The sequence below is a fragment of the Octopus sinensis genome, linkage group LG13 (genome assembly GCF_006345805.1).
Source record: "Octopus sinensis linkage group LG13, ASM634580v1, whole genome shotgun sequence".
Lineage (NCBI taxonomy): Eukaryota > Metazoa > Mollusca > Cephalopoda > Octopoda > Octopodidae > Octopus > Octopus sinensis.
In genome coordinates, this window is record NC_043009.1 from 48,086,289 (window position 1) to 48,111,630 (window position 25,342).

The 25,342-nt window shown below is 38.2% G+C and overlaps 1 protein-coding gene, 1 long non-coding RNA gene and 1 other non-coding gene across 4 annotated transcripts in view; 2 read left to right on the forward strand and 1 right to left on the reverse strand.

Moving 5' to 3' along the window:
• Positions 1–22,578, reverse strand: part of LOC115218538 — a 52,576-nt gene extending 29,998 nt beyond the window's left edge. The window contains exons 1-4 of one of the 2 annotated variants that reach the window (XM_029788413.2): positions 22,247–22,578; positions 12,225–12,254; positions 1,473–1,533; positions 393–482 (exon numbers count right to left, since the gene is read on the reverse strand). In XM_029788413.2, coding sequence (XP_029644273.1) covers positions 393–482; positions 1,473–1,533; positions 12,225–12,254; positions 22,247–22,297 — 232 coding nt within the window. In that variant the 5' untranslated portion in view covers positions 22,298–22,578. The remainder of the gene's footprint in view (positions 1–392; positions 483–1,472; positions 1,534–12,224; positions 12,255–22,246) is intronic. The other variant, XM_029788414.2, reaches the window with a different exon arrangement.
• The window catches only part of LOC118765813, a 230,525-nt gene that overhangs the window by 49,528 nt on the left and 155,655 nt on the right, over positions 1–25,342 (forward strand). The gene's annotated exons all lie outside the window — the stretch shown is intronic.
• On the forward strand, positions 21,485–21,557 carry Trnak-cuu. Its single transcript has one exon. It is a non-coding gene; the product is annotated as a tRNA-Lys (tRNA).

Below are 25,342 nucleotides of genomic sequence, written 5' to 3' on the forward strand. Positions count from 1 at the left end.
TGTTGCCTTATAAAGAAGCATGATATTGTATTATATCTTATTTTTTATTTGTTTCAGTCATTGGACTGCGGTCATGCTGGAGCAAGGCTTTTAAGGGTTTAAATCAAATCTTTCCCAGTACTTATATTCTTTTGTAAGTCTGGTGCTTATTCTATTGGACTCTTTTGTTGAACTGCTAAGTTACAGAGATGTAAAAACCACAAACACTGGTTGTCAAGTAATGGGGGTATGTGACAAACATAGCCTCAATGACATACACACAGATATACACCCTGCCCAAGATATATATATATATATATATATATATATATATATATATGTATATATATATCTAGTGATATGACAGGCATTCACACAGTTTCCATTTACAAAAAAGAAATATGTGTACTTACTTTTGAAACATAAATGTCGAAACCTATAGCAGCGACCATAGGGACGGCATGGGGTTTTACACGGGCAAGCTTGACTATCTTCAGATGGTTCTGAAATTGCATGATTATATATATATATATATATATGCATGTGTGTGTGTATACATAAGTTTGTATATGTATATATAGAACAAGTAAAAAGACATTTTTCAATGTGTAAATACTGAGAACAGCATATATAGGATAAAATCCTTTGAGTCCATGCTATTTCAAGTTTTGCAAGGCCCCTAATGGAGCCTGTCACCTCATGCTGGTGGAATAGCCAAATGCACTTGGCTATTCCACTGGCCTGAGAAGACAGGCTCTGTTAGGGGCCTTGTGATACTTGAAGTAGTACAGAATCAAAATCAAACTGTTTTGAATAATACATGTAACTCCTAATAAATGTGTGTTGAATGGGAATTCTTTTGTTCATCCACTCACTCATGTGTGTATGTATATATAAACTGAGTTCTCATTTTGGTCCATTTGCCAAAAGGTTTGCATGGCACCAGCAGGCCTCAAGAGACACGTTTGTGTCCATAGAACATGATCAATGCTTTATTTTACTGAACCCTCATTTGTTATTCCCAACAAGAGAATCCATCATACACACACACACACATACGCACATACATGTGAAGGTGTATGGCCTAGTGGTTAGGGTGCTTCACTCATGATCGGTAGATCATGGTTCAATTCCTGGACCAAGCAGTGTATTGTGTTCTTGAGCAAAATACTTCATTTTACGTTCTCCCCATCAACTCAGTCGTAAATGGATTACTTTGCAATGGACTAATCTTCTGATCAGAGTGGAATGTTGGCCCGCTTGCCTGACCAGTAGCGTGGCATCATTTAAAGGCTAAAACAATGTAAAGTGCATTGTGACCAATGGTGTTTGATAACATCTAATAGCCTGGTCAATTGCATAATCACATGATATAATAATAATGTATGTCTGTGTGTACATACATACAATTTCACATTTGGAAAATATTTAATTAATATGAATTGGATCAAGGGGTCAAACAAAATGTAGAATAAAACATCAAATACACTTACCTGAACCAGAAGAAAAAGGTGGTGCATTATTGATAAATCCATATATATCATCTGGATATGCCTTTAAAATTGAATATATTGCCAATTACTTTAAATTATATATACATATATGAGTCTAGGACATTTACCCCACATGGACAATAACTGCCCCTCCCCTAAGGACAACAGATAATTTAAAATTTCTTAATATATTGGAAAAGGGGTAATTAACCAAGTGGGGTAATTGTCCTAGGTGGTAGTTGTCATTGAAGGGCATTGTCGTCAGGGTTTTTTTGATATGCATATATCATTGTGATTGCTTTACATCTGCTTTCCAAGGTGGCATGGGTTGGATGAGTTGTTCTAGTCTTGGTTAGTTGATATTTGGAGTTACTGCTGTCAGAAATAGTTTAGAGTGAACCTTGCCCTACTCATATGTTTCAGTTTTGATTTAATTTCTATGGCTGGATACCTTTCCTAACAGCAACTCCTTTTTAGAGGATCCCAGGTGGATTTGTGGTGGCCCATTGAGTATGTACATACATACATATATATATATATATATATATATATATATGGTGATGATGGTGGTGGTGTTGATGCTGGTAGGAAGGTGCTGCTGGTAGTGGTGGAGGTGGTGGTGGAGGTGATGGTGACAGTGGCAGTGGTGGTGGTAGCAGTGGTGGTGATGGATGGCAGTGGTGCTGATGGTGGCAGTGGTGATGGTAACCGTACTCAAGAAGACCTGTACCTCATAGCAGAAGTGTTAAGACCAATCCTGCTGGTGGTGTAAAGCAATTATGGTGGTGTCATGTAAAAGTGCACCTGTGGTGTCACATAAAAGTACTTGTGTTGCACCACATAAAAGCACCCAATACACTCTGTAAAGTGATTGGCATTAGGAAGGGCTTCAGGCAACAGAAACCATGCCAAACCAGGCTGGAGTCTGGTGCAGCTCCTCAGCTTGCCAGCTCTGGTCAAATCGTCCAACCCATACCAGTATGGATAATAGGCGTTAAATGATGATGATGATATATATATATACACACACACACACACACACACACACACACACATATGTATATATATATATATATATATATATATATATATATATATATATTATATATATATATATAATAATAAATCTTAGGGTAGCAGAAAAAAATTTATAGAAAAATTCTCTGCTACCAGTAATATAGCGACAAGGAAAAAATTTAGTCAACAGACTATATATTATTCATAGAAAAATACAGTGTACATTTAAACAGATAAGAGATGACCATAATAGGACATCTGACTCACTAGAAAGTTTTAACTGCTGTGAGTCAGATGTCCTATTATGGTCATCTCTTATGTGTTTATATATATATATATATATATATATATATATATATGTGTGTATATATGTATATATATGTGTTTATATATATATATATGTGTGTATATATGTATATATATATATATATATATATATATATATATATATATAATACATATATATACATACATATATATATATATATATACATATGTGTGTGTTGATTCTGTGGTGTGGTTTTGAAAAAACCATGTCAAAACACACTGAGAAGCATGGTGAAGTCTTCTGCCTGCCAGCTCCTATCAAACTGTCCAACCCATGCCAGCATGGAAAGTGGACGTTAAATGATTGTGATGATGATGATGATGATGATGATGATGATAATGATGATGATGAGGATTACCGAAAATAAAATAAATTTTGAATGTGAAATTGGTGTGAAAACATTCTAGAAAATACCCATAAAAGACAAAAAGAAATTTTCCAGCAGGTGGCTACAGAGTACTTTTATGTGACACTGCAAGGGCACTTCCTACAGAGAATCAAGCCATGTACCTCAGATACTGACTGCATCTACAGGCAACTTTTTTCTGTCTTCAAGGGGTATGTACCCAATTTTCTAGGCTGTTTTTACAGCTACCCTATATCTGAAATTTACTTTATTTTCTGTAAAATGCCAACTCACTTCTAAATTTGTTTATGAAATTGTTCGCCTCTCTGTTTCTGTCACACTCTAACCTTTCATCATCTTACACAAGATCACCTCCTCCAATGCTTCCTCTCCTCTCAAAACTCCTTGTCTTGCAAGTTGCTTGGTGACCCCTGCCAGTGTTGGTGCCATGTTAAAAGCATCCAGTCCACACTGTAACATGGTTGGTGTCTGGAAGGGCATCAAGCTGTAAAAACAATACCAAAACTGACCTCGCCTGTGCTAGTGCCAAGTAAAAAGCACTGAGTCCACTTTGCCGAGTGGTTGATGTTAAGAAACGTGTCCAGCTGTATGAACTCTGCCAAAACAGACACAGTAACCTGGGGTAGTTTTCTACCCTTCTACCTGGCCGGTTCTTGTCAAACTGTCCAACCCATGTCTGCATGGAAGGCAGATGTTAAACGATGATGATGATGATGATAATGATGTTGATGATATTTATATATATATATATATATAGTTAATCCAAACATGAAAGCACAAAAAAACACAACAACACGAGGACGTGGAACAAATATAGTATTATTGGACGCTCAGGAAAGAAGGAAAGAAGGAGGGTTTAACGTTTCGAGCGGAGCTCTTCGTCGGAAACATAGGAGAAGGAAAGATCCAGAGAAGGGAAGACAGATATAAGTAATAATTATAAAGTATATGGAGATTTGGTCATCCTCAAAATTTAATTTCTGTTATTTTGCAATTTTATACAGCATATTATTGTGACCTACACGTGTTTCCGTGTTTCCAGTGACATTAAAATAAGGTAAGACAGGAAAAAGTTCGAGACAGAAAGCCAGTTTCTCACATTCAAGAATCTATGAAATTTATAGTTCAAGACACAAGAAACAATAAGATCAATGAAGGAATAAATTTGTAAGGAAAAAAGGGTAAAAGAGAATGCATTTATTTGTGAATCATGTAGTAATACTTACAATGTATTAATGTATTAATCAATGTAGTAATACTTACAAGATCTGTCACAACAAAATACAATGGGAAAATAAATAGCAAAAACAAATATAATATAAATAAAAACACAAAATAGATACTGCATTCCTTGACTTGTTTTTACTTACTGGTCTCTAGCCATTCTGGAGCACTGTCTAGAAATGTTTTTGGTGGTTATATTGACTCATATTTATTTTAACTTGATGCTTACTTTATTAGTCTCTTTAAATAAAATTGCTAAGTTGTAGTTTTACCTACAAGGGGATTCAACTTGAGACAGTGGTTTATGCTTTTTATGTGGCACCATCAGCAGTGCTTTTTATGTGGTACCATCACCACTGCTTTTTATGTGGTACCATAACCATTGCTTTTTATGTGGTACCATCACCAGTGCTTTTTGTGGTACCATCACTATTGCTTTTTATGTGGTACCATAACCATTGCTTTTTATGTGGTACCATCACCAGTGCTTTTTATGTGGTACCATCACCAGTGCTTTTTATGTGGTACCATCACGAGTGCTTTTTATGTGGTACCATAACCATTGCTTTTTATGTGGTACCATCACCAGTGCTTTTTATGTTGGTACCATCAGCAGTGCTTTTTATGTGGTACCATAACCATTGCTTTATATGTGGTACCATCACCAGTGCTTTTTATGTGGTACCATCACAGTGCTTTTTATGTGTACCATCACCAGTGCTTTTCTGTGGTACCATCACCAGTGCTTTTTGTGGTACCATCACTATTGCTTTTTATGTGGTACCATAACCATTGCTTTTTATGTGGTACCATCACCAGTGCTTTTTATGTGGTACCATCACCAGTGCTTTTTGTGGTACCATAACTATTGCTTTTTATGTGGCACCATCACCAGTGCTTTTTGTGGTACCATCACTGTTGCTTTTTATGTGGTACCATCACCATTGCTTTATATGTGGTACCATCACCATTGCTTTTTATGTGGCACCATCAGCAGTGCTTTTTATGTGGCACCATCACCATTGCTTTTTATGTGGTACCATAACCATTGCTTTTTATGTGGCACCATCAGCAGTGCTTTTTATGTGGCACCATCACCATTGCTTTTTATGTGGCACCATCAGCAGTGCTTTTTATGTGGCACCATCAGCAGTGCTTTTTATGTGGCACCATCACCAGTGCTTTTTATGTGGTACCATCACCAGTGCTTTTATGTGGCACCATCACCAGTGCTTTTTATGTGGCAACCATCAGCAGTGCTTTTTATGTGCACCATCAGCAGTGCTTTTTATGTGGTACCATCACCAGTGCTTTTATGTGGCACCATCAGCAGTGCTTTTATGTGGTACCATCACCAGTGCTTTTATGTGGCACCATCACCAGTGCTTTTATGTGGCACCATCACCAGTGCTTTTCTGTGGTACCATCACCGTGCTTTTTATGTGGTACATCACCAGTGCTTTTTATGTGGCACCATCACCAGTGCTTTTATGTGGTACCATCACCAGTGCTTTTTATGTGCACCATCAGCAGTGCTTTTTATGTGGTACCATCACCAGTGCTTTTATGTGGCACCATCAGCAGTGCTTTTATGTGGTACCATCCCAGTGCTTTTTATGTGGCACCATCAGCAGTGCTTTTTATGTGGTACCATCACCAGTGCTTTTTATGTGGCACCATCACCAGTGCTTTTTGTGGTACCATCACCAGTGTTTTCCGTTGGTACCATCACCAGTGCTTTTTATGTGGTACCATCACCAGTGCTTTTTATGTGCACCATCACCAGTGCTTTTTATTGTGGCACCATCACAGTGCTTTTTATGTGGCACCATCAGCAGTGCTTTTTTATGTTGGTACCATCACCAGTGCTTTTTATGTGGCACCATCACCAGTGCTTTTCCTGTGGTACCATCACCAGTGCTTTTCATGTGGTACCATCACCAGTGCTTTTTATTGTGGCACCATCAGCAGTGCTTTTATGTGGTACCATCACCAGTGCTTTTTATGTGGCACCATCACCAGTGCTTTTATGTGGTACCATCACCAGTGCTTTTTATGTGGTACCATCACCAGTGCTTTTATGTGGTACCATCCACCAGTGCTTTTTATTGTGGCACCATCACCAGTGCTTTTTATGTGGCACCATCACCAGTGCTTTTTGTGGTACCATCACAGTGCTTTTTATGTGGCACCATCAGCAGTGCTTTTTATGTGGTACCATCACCAGTGCTTTTTATGTGGCACCATCACCAGTGCTTTTCCTGTGGTACCATCACCAGTGCTTTTCATGTGGTACCATCACCAGTGCTTTTTATGTGGCACCATCAGCAGTGCTTTTTATGTGGTACCATCACCAGTGCTTTTTATGTGGCACCATCACCAGTGCTTTTCCCGTGGTACCATCACCAGTGCTTTTCATGTGGTACCATCACCAGTGCTTTTTATGTGGCACCATCAGCAGTGCTTTTTATGTGGCACCATCACCAGTGCTTTTCCTGTGGTACCATCACCAGTGCTTTTCATGTGGTACCATCACCAGTGCTTTTTATGTGGCACCATCACCAGTGCTTTTTATGTGGCACCATCACCAGTGCTTTTCCTGTGGTACCATCACCAGTGCTTTTCATGTGGTACCATCACCAGTGCTTTTTATGTGGCACCATCACCAGTGCTTTTTATGTGGCACCATCAGCAGTGCTTTTTATGTGGTACCATCACCAGTGCTTTTTATGTGGCACCATCACCAGTGCTTTTCCTGTGGTACCATCACCAGTGCTTTTCATGTGGTACCATCACCAGTGCTTATTATGTGGAACCATCACTAGTGCTTTTTATGTGGTACCATCAGCAGTGCTTTTTATGTGGTACCATCACCAGTGCTTTTCATGTGGTACCATCACCAGTGCTTTTCATGTGGTACCATCACCAGTGCTTTTTATGTGGCACCATCAGCAGTGCTTTTTATGTGGTACCATCACCAGTGCTTTTTATGTGGCACCATCACCAGTGCTTTTCATGTGGTACCATCACCAGTGCTTTTCATGTGGTACCATCACCAGTGCTTATTATGTGGAACCATCACTAGTGCTTTTTATGTGGTACCATCAGCAGTGCTTTTTATGTGGTACCATCACCAGTGCTTTTCCTGTGGTACCATCACCAGTGCTTTTCATGTGGTACCATCACCAGTGCTTATTATGTGGAACCATCACTAGTGCTTTTTATGTGGTACCATCAGCAGTGCTTTTCCTGTGGTACCATCACCAGTGCTTTTCATGTGGTACCATCACCAGTGCTTTTTATGTGGCACCATCACCAGTGCTTTTTATGTGGTACCATAACCAGTGCTTTTCATGTGGCACCATCACCAGTGCTTATTATGTGGAACCATCACTAGTGCTTTTTATGTGGTACCATCAGCAGTGCTTTTCCTGTGGTACCATCACCAGTGCTTTTCATGTGGTACCATCACCAGTGCTTTTTATGTGGTACCATCACCAGTGCTTTTTATGTGGCACCATCACCAGTGCTTTTTATGTGGCACCATCACCAGTGCTTTTTATGTGGTACCATCACCAGTGCTTTTCCTGTGGTACCATCACCAGTGCTTTTCATGTGGTACCATCACCAGTGCTTTTTATGTGGTACCATCACCAGTGCTTATTATGTGGAACCATCACTAGTGCTTTTTATGTGGTACCATCACCAGTGCTTTTTATGTGGTACCATCACCAGTGCTTTTTATGTGGTACCATAACCAGTGCTTTTCATGTGGTACCATCACCAGTGCTTTTTATGTGGCACCATCACCAGTGCTTTTTATGTGGTACCATCACCAGTGCTTTTCATGTGGCACCATCAGCAGTGCTTTTTATGTGGCACCATCACCAGTGCTTTTTATGTGGCACCATCACCAGTGCTTTTCATGTGGCACCATCAGCAGTGCTTTTCATGTGGCACCATCACCAGTGCTTTTTATGTGGCACCATCACTAGTGCTTTTTATGTGGCACCATCACCAGTGCTTTTTATGTGGTACCATAACCAGTGCTTTTCATGTGGCACCATCACCAGTGCTTATTATGTGGCACCATCACTAGTGCTTTTTATGTGGTACCATCACCAGTGCTTTTTATGTGGTACCATAACCAGTGCTTTTCATGTGGCACCATCACCAGTGCTTATTATGTGGCACCATCACTAGTGCTTTTTATGTGGTACCATCACCAGTGCTTTTTATGTGGTACCATCACCAGTGCTTTTCATGTGGCACCATCACTAGTGCTTTTCGTGTGGTACCATCACCAGTGCTTTTTATGTGGTACCATCACCAGTGCTTTTTACATAGCACCAGCACCACTGCTTTTTACATGGTACCAACGCACACACACATAAATTTTTTTAAATGTGTTGGAAGGTATGTCATTTGCCAAAAGATCTGAGATCAGTAGACGCAGTTTGCTTTTTTTACTGATGAAATAAGCCAATTTGCTTTGTAATAATTCACGGTAGGAACAGCAGGGACATTAACAAGCAACACAATAATAACAATAACAATAACAACAACAATAACAATAACAATAACAACAACAACAACTGCAGTAGCATTGACAAGCAACATGTTAACAACAACAATAACAACAACAATAACAACAGCAGTAGCAACTGTAGGCAGTATAACAACAAAAAAAAATGTAACAACAACGATGCTAACAGTCCCAATAACAGCAACAACAATAGGCAGTGTAGCAACAAAAGTAAGAATGACAGCAACAACAGCAACAATCACAACAGTTAGAAGCATCAAAAAGCAGCATAAGAACAACAACAACAACAAAAATAACAACAGCTGCAACAATAGCAGCATCAAGAAGCATAATCAACAACAACAATAACAATAATAATAATAATAATAATAATAATAATAATAATAATAGCAGGAACACCATTATCACCAGCAACATCAGTACAGGCCAACAAAGGAAGTTTTCTAGGAAGTCGTTCAACCTGCTAGAAATAGCAAGTAAATTGGCTGTAAAATTTGTAGACGAAGAAAGACATTTGATTTTGATTTTGACCTCAAAAATGTGACAGGGCATGTCCCTCCACCGATTCTGTCAAAACATTACTTCACACATGCAACAACAAAAAACAGGTAAAAATAAAACAAAAAAAGGAGTTTAGTGTAAATTTTGGAATCAAAGTGGGAAAGATTAAAGAAGGGAAAAGTCGGGTTTCAGGGTTTGGAATTGAAGAGATAAAAGTAGAAATACATTTTACCATTCAAATAGTGCTGATTTCAAATCTGAATGAGGTCAATTTTACCTTCCATCTTTTTGGGGTTGATAAAAAAATATATATATATACATATATGACTCCAGAATAGTGGATTGTTGCAACTGTGAGAATGTCAACCTTAATGTATAGATTCTAGTTCCTTGCATTTTGAGTTCAAATCCCATCCAGGCCTACTTATAGGGTAAGCTTATTCTGTGACCTGGTGTAACACCACTATCCTGGGTCCTGAGTGCTTTTTGTGGAGTCCACACTGTTGTAAGGATTCAGAACAGTCCTCTGGCTATTCTATAAACCCTGTAAGGAGTCACACACACATGCATCTGAACATACATGCACACATACACACACACACACCCATGCACATACACACATGCATGCGCGCACACTCACAAACAAATGTTTGTATGTATGTTCATATATGTATGTGTATGTATATCTGTCTATCTATCTATCTATATATATATATAAATATATATTTGTATAAGTATGTATGTGTTTATGTATGTATCTGTGTGTGTATGTATACATGTTTATATATATATATAAGGCGGCGAGCTGGCAGAATTGTTAGCACGCCGGGTGAAATGCTTTGTGGTATTTTGTCTGCTGTTGCGTTCTGAGTTCAAATTCCGCCGAGGTCGACTTTGCCTTTCATCCTTTCGGGGTCGATAAATTAAGTACCAGTTACACACTGGGGTCGTTGTAATCGACTTAATTCGTTTGTCTGTCTTTGTTTGTCCCCTCTATGTTTAGCCCCTTGTGGGTAATAAGAAAACACACACATATATATATATATATATATATATATATATATATATATATATATATGTATATATATTAATAGTTATCGCCAAGCTAATATGGCAGTCCATAAATATAGGACGAAAGCTGCCGTTGATTAGCTCCAAGAGGCCATCACCTCTAGCTAGCTATATGGCACACGAACCTGTGTCCATTATAACCTTCGAACAGGAGAGGTCAGCCACTTCCCCTTGCTGGTCAGGCATCTGCAGACATGTTTCAGGGTATTTGCCCTTTATCAATGCAGAGTAGCCGAACCCAGCAGGTGTCGCTACTGACTGTCTGTTCGAAGGATTATTTACCCAAATTCAGAATTCACCAACTTAAACAAGGAGACCATCTAGAAGAGTTGCAGGAGATTCCAAAAGCATGGTTGATGCCAATGGTGATTCTATTGAATAAATTCGCTCTTTAGTATTTCAAGATATTTTTATGTAATTTTGGTAAATATACCTGTTAAAATGAAATGTCAGTTTTATTTTCATTTTTGCATGATTTAGACAACAGTCTATTCACTGCACCCTGTTTATATATATATATATATATATATATATATATATATAATATATATATATATATATATATATATGTGTGTGTGTGTGTGTGTGTGTATGTATGTATGAATGTATGCATACTTCAGTTGTCATTAGGTACCAATCATCGAAACCCGAGGAGTGGTATTCAGATTGTACAAGTATTTATCACTATAATCAGATGGCATTCAGATGTCCTTTTATGGTGACCTCATCTGTCATTCTACCTACTCTAAGTCCTATGGCAACATGTGCAGATGTAACCAGTTAGAAGCATATGGCAAGTTACAGATTTGGTCTGTCACCTATGCTTTAAACCATGCAGATCTGCAATGAGACTGAGTAGTCATCTAAGAGGGCATGGATAGAAAGTCTGAAATGTTGTTGACAACAAAGAAGCCCAAAGAGACATCAATCATCTGTATGTGCCTGTATATGTATGTATGTATGTATGTATGTGTGTGTGTGTGTGTGTGTGTGTGTGTGTGTGTATGTATAATTCAGAGGTTTGTTACCACATTTACACCAATACATGTACAATCTTTTTCATTTTCTTTGTGATTCATTCATCATTACTTTAGCACGAAGCCTATGTCGCCTTAATGAGGCCAAATAAGATCGAAATATGTCCTGAATTATCTCCCTTACATGCCAGAATAATTATGATATGCGTTGAATTAATATTATCCGTTTATCATCACATAAATATTTCCAATTACTGTATTTGCTGGTATATAAGGTATATAAGACACACTCTTGCAAAAGAGACTCCCTGATTTTACAAGTATATTTTGTGGAAAAAGCAAACTTTTATATGCTTTGTCATACGTGCATATATTTGGTAACCCATCTGTGATACGGTTGTATTAGATGCTTGGCAATTTTTGCTTAGATTTAAGAATATAAAATCTGCATTTTACATGCTGGCATATACAGGAGATATTTTAGACTTGTTACATTAAATACATAAATAGTATCTTAGTTATTTAATTACGTAGCTTATAGCTGTTTCTTTTTTTTCTCTTTTTTTTTTTCTTCTGTGAAGTGATGGCCTTTCCTGGTGATAACAGCATTAACAATGTTAAATACAAGAAGTTTCAAGAGAGGAAATCTGTTATTGAAGAAGGAATATTAGAAACAAGGAATGTAACTGGAAGAGGAGATGACTCACAAATGGATACTTACAAAATCTGTTTCATCAACAAAATATGATGACTAAATAGGTAAATAAACGCAAAATAAAAATGAAAACAAAATAAAAATAAACATTAAAAAAATAGAAATAAATAAATAGAATGAAATAATATAAAAAAAAGCAAAACAAAAGAAGACAATTTTTTTATCCTCCTTCTTTATCTTTTTTTTTGTTTCAGTTGTTGGACTGTGGCCATGCTGGGGCACCAACTTGAAAGGTTTTAGTTAAGTATTTATTCTGTTGGTCACTTTTGATGAACTGCTAAATTATGGGAATGTAAACAAACCAACACCAATTGTCAAGTGGTGGTGGTGAATAAACACACATCAGATACAAAAATGACATGGATTACGAAATATGAAAACGACATGAAATATGGAGGCAAACCTTGGTATGCGAACAAAGAGAGAAACAAATGGAAAACAAGACAAGTAACATCAAGAACGACCCTTCATCAGTTGTCAGCTGTTTATCTACTCCACATTTTGAGCAATTCACGACAATATGTGTCTATGAAAAACAGTTGCTCCCGCGAACCAAAATGTCATTGCTGGTAAAAGTTTTACAAGGCTGGAGTGAAAATCCTACATCAATCTCTTTTAGTTGCCATGACATGCAGATGAACCATTGGGTCTATTTTCTTGACATGCTGGTCCCTATACAGCACAAGGCATAGGAGTGGCTGTGAGGTAAGTAGCTTGCTTATCAACCACATGGTTCCGGGTTCAGTCCCACTGTGTGGCACCTTGGGCAAGTGTCTTCTACTATAACCTCGGGCCGACCAAAGCCTTGTGAGTGGATTTGGTAGACGGAAACTGAAAGAAGCCCGTTGTATATATGTATATATATATATGTATGTGTGTGTGTATATGTTTGTGTGTCTGTGTTTGTCCCCCCAACATGGCTTGACAACTGATATTGGTGTGTTTACATCACTGTAACTTAGTGGTTCGGCAAAAGAGACTGACAGAATAAGTACTAGGCATACAAAGAATAAGTCCTGGGGTCAATTTGCTCGAGTAAAGGCAGTGCTCCAGCATGGCCACAGTCAAATGACTGAAACAAGTAAAAGAGTAAAAACGTCTGTTGTATTTAAGTTAAGTTAATTTTTTTGGCTCAAAAAGCAAAAAGCAAGGCCATGTAGGGGGACATGGAGTTTTGTACAGGGAGGGTGTTCATGCAAAGAGTTCAGGCCATTTCTGGTCAAGAAAGACTTTGAACCGAGCGGTCGTCGGCATCTTCACTATCTCGTCTGGCAGCTTATTCCACGTCAGTTATTAATGCTCTGCATTCAAATCTAATTCCAACCAACTTTGTCTTTTATCTTTCTAGGGACACTAAAATATAAAACCAGTCTTATACAAGGGTCAATTCAATACTTCCACAATGCATCCTACATATTTATGGAACTATAAGATGAAGAAACATCTGTATCTCTTCATGGTTTATTGCATTCATCCATCAATCCATCCATCTGTCCGTCCATCCATTCATCCATCCATCCATTCACTGGTTCATCTATCTGTTAGTCCATCCATCCATCCATTGGTCCATGTCCTTTGGTTCATCCGTCCATTGGCCCACCTGTCTATTGGTCCATTGGTCCATCCATCAATCCATTCATTTTTGGTCCATCTGTCTATTGGTCCCTCCATCCCTTGGTCCATCCATCCATCCACTGGTCCATATACAACCATTGATTGAGCCAACAAGAAACTCTCTATGTAGTCACTTGATTAGCTAGAAATTGCAGTTGAAACCATGATCATATCTTACCAACTTAAATGAATAACATGTTAGACTGTGTGTGTAGACTCTGATATATGAAATAGTTGTGTTAGTTATGTCTGGAAGGACTTTGATTATATGTCTCTCTGATCAGGTCTGACCTGGGGCTAAACAACAACAGCTATTAGTTTATATTTAACGAAGGATGTTGTTATTATATTGTGTGTTGCTGCAAAATGTTGGTGAAGTCAGCGAAGTGGAACAGTTTCTTATTTCTTTATTGCCCACAAGGGGCTAAACATAGAGGGAATAAACAAAGACAGATAAATGAATTAAGTTGATTACATCGACTCCAGTGCGTAACTGGTACTTAATTTATCGACCCCGAAAAGATGAAAGGTAAAGTCGACCTTGGTGGAATTTGAACTCAGAACATAACATCAGTTGAAATACCTATTTCTTTACTACCCACAAGGGGCTAAACACAGAGAGGACAAACAAGGACAGACAAACAGATTAAGTCGATTATAGCGACCCCAGTGCGTAACTGGTACTTATTTAATCGACCCTGAAAGGATGAAAGGCAAAGCCATTCTCGGCAGAACGTAGTGGGGGACAAAATACTGCTAAGCATTTCACCCGGTGTGCTAACGTTTCTGCCAGCTCGACGCCTTGAAGTGGAACAGTTTCCTGTGGATGTTACTACAATCACTGGTTTCTAGGAATTTAATCTCTTGCTCCTGAGAAACAGAAACGAATAAAATGCTAAAAATGCCAACTCATACAGTATATAGTATTACAAATGTTGATGTCATTTTTATTACAGTAACTGGAGTGAATAACCTATTTCCATTGACCCATTTGCCATTAAAAAAGGAGATGAAGAGAAGTCACTCATCCATAGTGAGTACACAGAGTACACATACGTATGTACTCTAGTGGCAACCTCATAACATCGACATATAAATCTTGGTTCTACTGCTCACAATGCAAATGACCAGAAGATGACTACTTTCCTGCTTGAATCCCAAGCATGATCAACTGAGACTACAGATATTATCCATCTGTCTCATTCTTGGTCTACATGTTGTTTTTTTTGCCACTTGACTCTGCTTGAAGAATCTGCCTTGACATATCCTTCCCTTGTGGCATTCAAACCAATTGTCTGTAGTACCAGAGCTGTGACTTTTCAATATGGAGAAATAAGCATCTAGACTTGGATAGACTCCCTGGTCTCCGTGCTATGCCCCTTGTTGAGTGATGTTACCACAGAGATTCTTTGAAAGAAACTTATTTCAGCTACTTGTATTTTTTGTGGCTGTACAATTTCTAAGTAGGTACCATGGGTAGAAATACCTAACAACCAACAGTGACTCAAAGAGAGATTTCTTTCTGTTGCCATTTGTTGTTAAAACCTTTTCTGTCTTCCATTCTCTGACTATCTCTCTCACCCTGAGAAATTGGGATAAAAGAGTGATACACCTGAAGAAGAAATTCTATGAGGTGGAGTGTCAGAGCAGCAAATCTCTCAGGCTAATGTATACATACTGTTGACAGGCTGGTTACTGCAGTACTTGTCCTGAGACAACATTTGCAATGTTAAAAACAAAAAATATCAGAAAAAGATGAAAATTCATTTCAGGTGTGGTCAGTAAGAGTATCAGATGCATTTTGGCTTCTGGGTCTTTTCAGTGGCACTGCATACTCTCAATTAGCTACAAGGTCAGATGAAAATTCATTATTTCCAATATAGGAAAAAGGAGTCAAGTTGCTACCTTGTCACATCAGCCACAAACCTCAGATTGGTTGCTCATAACAACATAAGAACAGAAAATGACTAAGTAATAGTCATTCATAACAGATTTATTTCCATGTTATTTGATGCCAAGTCCTCGGGAATTCTTTGTCCCCAGATTGTTTTTCCTTCTTGAAACTGGGACGAAAGTATTCCATCCATAGAAGAAATTCCATGAAGTAAAGTAACTGAACACTGTTTTTTTTTTGTTTTTTTTTGTGGCATTGCTTTTTCTATCCTATCTGGATGTGACTAATTATAGTTATTCAAATTGCAAAAGGAAAGAAGCAAAAAGAAAGATGGTGATGTTATGGCTGAATATTTTTCAGATTTTAAACAAAACAGCAGTGTTGCCATTTTGTGAGTGGACTAGTTTTTTTATTTTTATTTTTAGCCCAGTTTCTCTGTAGGAAAACTATTTACATATCTTGCACACAAATACACATTGTGTATATGTAAATATAATACAAAACACCCACCCACATGCATACATACATATACTCTTATCTTTTTTACTTGTTTCAGTCATTTGACTGTGGCCATGCTGGAGCACCGCCTTTAGTTGAGCAAATCGACCCCAGGACTTATTCTTTGTAAGCCTAGTACTTATTCTATCGGTCTCTTTTGCTGAACCACTAAGTTACAGGGACGTAAACTCACCAGCATCGGTTGTCAAGCGATGTTGTGGGGACAAATACAGACACACAAACATATACACACACATACATATATATATATATATATATATATATATATATATACACACACACACATATATATGACGGGCTTCTTTCAGTTTCCATGTACCAAATCCACTCACAAGGCTTTGGTCGGCCCGAGGCTATAGTAGAGGACACTTGCCCAAGGTACCACACAGTGGGACTGAACCCGGAACCATGTGGTTCATAAGCAAGCCACTTACCACACAGCCACTCCTACGCCTATATATGGTGACAAAAAAGTCAATTATTGATAAAAACTGTATAAAAAATAATTTCTTATAACAGTTGTTGATTAGTTTCCATGTTAGAGATATGGCCAAAGAACCTCCAATCCTGACCACCCCAATCTACCCTTAGGACATTGCATATTTAAGGCTTGATGACCCAGAGCAGCATGTCTCCCATTTCAAGACTGCAGACATAATGTGATGGAGATTTAACCAACTGGCTGTATCCAACCAAAATATTCTCCCCATTTCATCTTCAAATTGGCCAGAGCTGGCCTCTCACACCTACCCTACAGTGTCATTCTAGAAATAAACAATCAATCATTGAAATCTCAAAGCTACAAGATAATGCATGATTAACTAAAAACAATGTAAATAAATAAGCAATATATTTAACTGAGTAATCTGAACAGTAAAGGGTTAAATGCTGTTTCAAGCAAAGATTGTTAGAATGTTGAACTAATGTTCAGCAATATTTAGTTAAAGTCCTTTATGTTCTGAGTTCAAATCCTACCATGGTTAATTCTATCTTCAAACTTTTCAGAAGCAATGAAATAAAAATATAGTATTAGTCCTGTATTAAATGTGTTTTATAATTCTACAAGACATTCTTGGTGTGAACAGAATTATAATGCTAGAGATATGATTGTAGTGGTGATTTGAAACCAAACTGCTAGGTAACTGGTCAGGCATCATGACTGAATGACAATAGTTTCATATGATCAGTCTATAAAGCAACTGATCAGCTTTAACCCATTGCATGATTCAACCTTCCAGAATATTCTTCTTGTGTTCTATAAAACGTTGCTTTCGGCAGTAATAAACTGCAGAATGTCAAGGCAGCTGAGCAATATGTGTCTCCATTCTTGCCACATCAGGTAGTAGTGTATTTTTACCAGCCTGTCGACACAAGGAGGCAGCTAAGACAGAGGGTGCAGATTGATGACAAGGACTTCTGTCGCAACAAATATAGCAAAATTGTTTCCAGTTATGTTGGGCAAGCTGCATGTTGCCATACCAACAACAGCTTGCTATAAACTCCAAGCAGTATCTCTCTCTCTTTGCCAGTGTGTAATTATTGATGTTGCTATCTGTAGAAGGCCAATGCTCTGTTATTCTTATGTATAGTAATAAAATCTTCTGTTAAAGGTTTGCAGGTGTTGTTCAGTTACTTCTACACACAGCCCAAGAAATACATTTTCATTCATCAACACAACTAGCTACCAAGGCAGCCAACAACAACAACAACAACAACAACAACACCCAAGTGACATGATCAAAAGCATTCCGGTCGCAACCATTCCAACCATCCATCTCTTGACCCAGGGAGTACCACATCTCTCTTTTCAAGACTGTAGGAAGCAATTTGAATGTGATTCATAATCCCATAAGGCATGTCTTTATTCCCCTTCTACTCTAGAGAGGGCAGTGATAAGATCATGAATGGCAACAAAGCTAGCTGATTGATTGACTGACCAATTTATCAAATAATTGATTAAATGGTTAACCAATTGTCAAATAATAAAGAGGTGAAATGTAACCAGTGTGTGTGTTTATTGTTGGTATAATGACTCTCCTGCAAAACATCGGAATCTGGGCGCTACTTTAGCATGTGGTCTACTGCAGTATCTGTAGTCTATGATGTGAAATCACCTGATCTAGGTTAGGACTAGGGCCATGGTTTGGGTTTAGGGTTTAGAGTCAGGGTCAGAGTCAGCAGCTTAGAGATAGTGATTAGGATTAAGCTCAGAATTAAGGTTAAAGTTAGACTGCATGCTAGAGTGCAAATGCATGGTAATCTGCACACTAAACAGCATAATAAGTAGCTCCAAAACCAGTTCAACAGACGAGTTCAGATCAAGAATTTTGCGGAACAAATACAAAAACGAACTTTTAATTTCAATATTTAATGACCTTCTTCCCGCTTCTCAGTTAAAATCCTGCCGAGGTCTGCTTTGCCTTTCATTCTTTCAGGATCGATGACATAAACATCAGTTCAGAAGTGGGGTTATTTAAATCGACTAACACCCACCAAAATTTCAGAAAGAATATCAAATGGGCTTTTAATTAAAAGTTTTAGAGTTGTCTCCCTTAGTGTTTTTTTAAAGTTTTATAAACATTAAGCAAATAATTAGGAAAAGAAATGCTCCGATCGTTATAGAAATGTATTTGAATATCATTTTTTTTTTGGCTTCTTACATCAAATATTACATTGCTCTAATCTACTCATTAAGTCAAATGAAATAACTTGTTCGACATCACTAAAACAATAACATTGAAATAAACAGAACCGACAACAACACCATAACAAAGGAGCCTCCATGTGGTAGCTTGAACTTTTAGAAATAATAGCTAAATCTCGCATAGACTTCACCATACTATCCATTTTTGTTGTAAATAACGATAAGATAATTTTTGGGTCGAATATTTTTGATTGTTTGTAACATGCCGGCCTCCTTGAGCTAAACAACAATGTCAACAACAGGTAGCAGTGATATCACTAACGAGAGAGCTTCTCTGTAGTTGCTCGATTAGCTAGGAATAACAACCAAATTTTCCTCAAATCATATATTACAGTCTAAAAAAAAAAAAAAAAAAACGTAGGACAATGTAACGTAATTCTAGACATACAAACAGACGAGATAGTCATGTTTGGAACACCCCTATTCCCAAATCTACCCGATCAGGGTTGATCTAGCGATAAACAACATTAAAACGAGCCGGCGAGGTAGACAACGCCGTCGCATGATCTGTTAGAAATAGCAGCCAAATCAACAAATCCAACCCTATCGTCTTAATGAAGGAAGGACAGACAAGTTGAATAATATAGTTTTAGATAAACAAACAGACGAGATGGTCACCGTTGGAAATATTTGATCATAGTTCTGTAGAACGATTTGATCAGAGTTGACCTGTGAGTTAAACAAATGCCACAACACGAGTCGCTCGGCCTGCTAAAAATAGCAGCCGAATTTTCATCAAATTACATTTTACCGTGTTAAAAATGGAACGACAGACCTAATGAACAATATAGACTTAGCTATATAGACAGATGAGGTGGCCATGGCTAGAAAACATTCGATTATAAGCCTGTTCGATCAGGACTTATTTATAGCTAAATTGACGTATATGAAATTGTGTTACTTAATCGACCAGCTTGAGTCAGGAAAAGTGTCTTGAAGTATTTCTTCTGCTCTTTACATAAGTTTAAATCCAGTCTTTCATCCTTTAGCGGTCAATGAAATAAAGTGCCAGTTTAATACTATGGCCAACATAATAGATTAATATTTTCTCTCCACAAGTGATGGTCTTTTACCTAGATTTAAAACCTTTATTAATACCACATTAAGCTTTTTTTAACATTGTGTCAGATTCAAAAAAATATGTGTTAATAATTGAAAATTTATCAAGGCGGTGAGATGGCAGGATTGTTACCGCACCGGACAAAATACTTAGCGGCATCCAATCCAACTTGTCGTTCTGAGTTCAAACTCCGTAGTAGTCGACTTTACCTTTTGTCCCTTTCGGGATGGTTAAAATAAGTACCAGTTCAGTACTGAGGTCGATATAATTGACTTATCCACTCACCCGAAATTGTTATTCCAGTTCCAAAATTTGAAGCCAATAATTATAATTGTTTTTCTTTGTCATTAATTAATATTAATTTGTTACCATGGCATTAGGCCAATATATTTCGCACAAGACAGCCAAGAGGGCTGGGACTTGTTTTATCAGCCCTACGAACAAGAACGATGTTAATGGATCCTCGAAGTAGTAAAATAACAACCAAATCTTTAACTCATTCCTTGCTAACTTGTCTCTGGTTCAATGAAACAAACCTCGTGTTTCAAAGTAAACAGAACTAAACAGTCCATCAAAATTTCTTGTTAATTTATGATCCAAAATCCAGGTTTATAATGGCAAAGTGATATAACTAAATTCTTGATTATTCAAAATTAATTAAAACAACAGCAGAGAATTCCGAAATAAATATAGTAATGAAAGGGTTGAATAACGAAAGCACATATAAGATGATCTACCAGTATATCCACCTGTAAAAGATGGGAAAGCCACAGAAGGAATGCTTTTCTTCATAGTTCGTTCGATCAGGGCTGAGCCGAGGTAAACATCAGCAACAACGAACCCCTACAGGCTTGATAAAATAAAGTATCAGTAAAGCGCTCGGGTCTATTTATATAATACATCGAAGATGTGAATGAAATTATAAAATAGGCGCAGGAGTGGCTGTGTGGTAAGTAGCTTGCTAACCAACCACATGGTTCCGGGTTCAGTCCCACTGCGTGGCATCTTGGGCAAGTGTCTTCTGCTATAGCCCCGGGCCGACCAATGCCTTGTGAGTGGATTTGGTAGACGGAAACTGAAAGAAGCCCGCCGTATATATGTATGTATATATATATATATATATATGTGTGTGTGTATGTGTGTGTATTTGTGTGTCAGTGTTTGTCCCCCTAGCATTGCTTGACAACCGATGCTGGTGTGTTTATGTCCCCGTTACTTAGCGGTTCGGCAAAAGAGACCGATAGAATAAGTACTGGGCTTACAAAAGAATAAGTCCCGGGGTCGATTTGCTCGATTAAAGGCGGTGCTCCAGCATGGCCGCAGTCAAATGTCTGAAACAAGTAAAATAGTAAAAATAGTATGTAGGAAAGCGAAGGGCCATGCATGAATAGAGCAAGGGGCTTGCATCTATCAAAGGTAAATGATTCTACTCGTTTATCGCCTCACTGCTCATTAATGATATATAAAGCGCGCTTGCCCGGCTAGCTCAGTCGGTAGAGCACGAGAGTCTTAATCTCGGGGTTGTGGGTTCGTGCCCCACGTTGGGCAGTATATTTTTAAGGCGGCGAGCTGGCAGAAACGTTAGCACGCCGGGCGAAATGTGTAGCCGTATTTCGTCTGCCGTTACGTTCTGAGCTCAAATTCTGCCGAGGTCGACTTTGCCTTTCATCCTTTCGGGGTCGATAAATTAAGCACCAGTTACGCACTGAGGTCGATATAATCGACTTAATACCTATGTCTGTCCGTGTTTGTCCCCTCTGTGTTTAGCCCCTTGTGGGTATTAAAGAAATAGATATATAAAGCGTGCTGTGTTGCCTTACACTTGCTAATTAGTAAATAACAAAAATACAAGCGGCATTTCGTTCGTCTAACGTTCTGAGTTCAAGTTCTGCTTTGCCTTTCGTCGTGTTAAATGTAATCAACATTCCCACTCCCACGAAGTTGCTGGAATTGTGCCAAAAGTTAATATTGCTAAACAACAACAAGCCAAGGAGTAAACCTCAGTGTGATAGTTCGATTCGCTAGAAATAGCAGCCACATTTCCCTTGAATCACATTCTGCTGACTTTAAAATACGAAGGATACATCGAGTAATGAAGCCTTTTGGATAAAAAAAAAATTTTAAACGAAAAATGGGGTTGTCACAATTGGAGCGCCTTTGATCATAGATTTGCTCAAACTTAGCGCTAATAAAAGAAACTACAACAATAATAACAGTAAAAAGGAGAAAAAACTTACAAAGTCTTTAGCTTCATAATTGAAGATTGACTTGCGTACCGAACCAACCATCTTTCCAGAATAAAGACCGCTGCAATCTTTAGGTGACAGGTTCGAATTTAACTTGGGTATAGATCCGACGTGAGATATCAGTCATCAATTAATATGTTGATTATTATGGTTATAATTATTATAATTCTGTTGATGTTGAAGGTGGTGATGCTGATGTTAGTAGTATATGTTTTTTTTTGTTTTTGCTTTTGTATATGGTGACGAATTGATAATTTGATCACCAATATTTAATCCATCTGGGTCACGCATCTGCCGTGTTTACACGATTACATTGCGTATATATATATATATATATATGAGTTGTTTATAGGTGAATGAGTACGTGTATGGATGTGTATACGTGTGTATGTATGCGAGTGGTGTATAGTTCAGAGAGAGAGAGAGAGAGAAAGAGATAAAAGGAAAAGGAAGTTATATATTTGTGTATGAAGTAGGTGTGTATATTTGTATGTATAATGCATACGTGCGCGATATGTATGTATGTATGAGGTCGACTTTGCCTTTCATCCTTTCGGGGTCGATAAATTAAGTACCAGTTACGCACTGGGGTCGATGTAATTGACTTAATACCTATGTCTGTCCTTGTTTGTCCCCTCTGTGTTTAGCCCCTTGTGGGTAATAAAGAAATATGTATGTACGTACGTACGTACGTATATGTTATTTAAAATGTTATTAACAAGTTGCTAGGCATCGGATTAATGCGAACAACATAAAGTTACAAATATAAGTGGCACATAAATAAATATATTAGTTCAGCGCATCACAAAGAAAGAAGGATTGTCTCGTAGTTTTTGTCAGTAACATGTTATTACGGTTGTACACATACACACACACACACAAGCACGCAAGTAGTTGTCATAGTACTAACTGTTATGGTGTTGGTGGTGGCGGCGGTGCTATCTGTAGTAGTAGTAGTAGTAGTAGTAGTAATAGTGTAGTTTTGTTGCTACTAGTTGTCGTTAACACTAGAGGAAATAATAGTTGTAGTAGTGGTAAAGGAGTTGTAGTGCAAAAACGTGGATTTAATTACTCTTTGTAATTTTGGCACAAGGCCAGCAATTTTGATGGCCGGGGGTGGTGGTGGGGGTGTCAGGGAATAGCCGATCACATACATCGATCTCAGTGCTGATACGCTGACTTATTTTTTATCGATACCCGGAAAGAGAAAAAAAGGCAAAGTCGAACGCGGCGGAATTTGAGCTCAGCGCAGTTCAGCTCAGGAGAGTGGTGTTGATAATAATGGTTTCTGATTCGAGTAAAAAAAAAAAAAAAAGCCAGCAGGGCAATCCTTCGATATTAGTACATGACGTCAATCATACATACATACATACATACGTTTCCTCATGACTGACATAAAGCGGCTAAGCCTGAGATAGCGGGTGAATGACGTCGTCTCGTCACACCGACACTCTACTCTCTCTTCTAGACCAATACCGAAAGAATGCCAGTCAGCAGTTTTGAGGAGAAGGGTTTAGTACTTTCCCGGTACTTTATTTTTATTGATTCGGTAAGGATGAAAGGTAAAAACGGACCTCGGGGGGTGGGGGTGGTTTTAGACGGGACAAACATTAGGCTTTACCGAAAGCATGACGAACCCTTTCCCGGGAGGCGGGCTGCATGGGACATGAGACATCATCGAGTGAGCCGCCGCACTATGGTAATTTCTCGTTGGTGTGCAATTCAGAAAGTGCTGTGGGCCGCAGTTTGTCTAATGTCTGCTTTAGGTGGAGGCGCGTGGCTTCGTTGTTACGGTGTTGGACTCATGATCGTAAGATTGCGGTTTCGATTCTTAGAGCGGGCGATGTGTTGTGTTCTTGAGCGAAAAACTTCATTTCACATTGCTCCAGTCCACTCAGCCAGCAAAAATGAGTAATCCTGCGACGGACCGGCGTCCCGTCCAGGAGGGTAATTTATACGTTATGGAACCGGTAAACCGGCCCTTTATGAGTCGTCATGATTCGAGAAGGTTATTGTCTTTTTTTCAATGTCTGCTTTAACGATTCTGTGTTACATGGCCAACAATATGATGAGAGACAAAGTTGGATTTGAAGTCAGAACGTCAAGAGCCTAACTAAAAATAACAAGACATTTTGTCCGATGCGCTACCGATTCTGTCACTCAAAGTCAACAATTCTGAGGGGAGGAATTAATCGAAAGCATCGACTGCAGTACTCAAATGGTACTTTATTTTATCGACTCTCTCAAAAAGATGAAAGGCGAAGTTGGCCTTGGGAGAAATTGAACTCAGAACTTAAGGCATCAGAACAAATACCCATTTCTTTACTACCCACAAGGGGCTAAACACAGAGAGGACAAACAAGGACAGACAAACGGGTTAAGTCGATTATATCGACCCCAGTGCGTAACCGGTACTTATTTAATCGACCCCGGAAGGATGAAAGGCAAAGTCGACCTCGGTAGAATTTGAACTCAGAACGTAATGGCAGACGAAATACGGCTACGCATTTCGCCCGGTGTGCTAACGTTTCTGCCAGCTCAAATACAGCAAGGCATTTTATTCGACAATTCTGTCCATCCATTCACCACCTAGTCACAATGCCTGAAATTTGGAAGGAGCGGCATTTAGTTGATTAAATCTTCTCCAGTACTCGACTGCTACTTCATTTCTTTCATTTACCGAACTCCGTAAGGATGCACCCAAAGTTGACTGCAGGCGGGATTCGAGTTCAAAACAAAAAAAAAAAAAGAAGTTAATCAAAATATATAAAAAAGACATTGATGCTAATTACTTCCAGGCACCATCCACTTGAAGACAATAGTTAAATTAAGGTTAATGTATTTAAAAAAGAAAAAAAAAAGAATATCGATTTGTATCGATTATTTAGTTAGAAAACCTTTTGACAGTATGCTGACCCCGTTTTAAAAGTACACTCACTCACATATCATCTTGTAGATTGTTTTCGATGACTAAAACATTGATATCGATAAAATATTTCACTGAAAATTCCAAGAAATATACAGTGTAATAAAAAAATACCAGCTGAAACTAACAAATTTCCCCAGTAAATTTACCAACATGTTGCA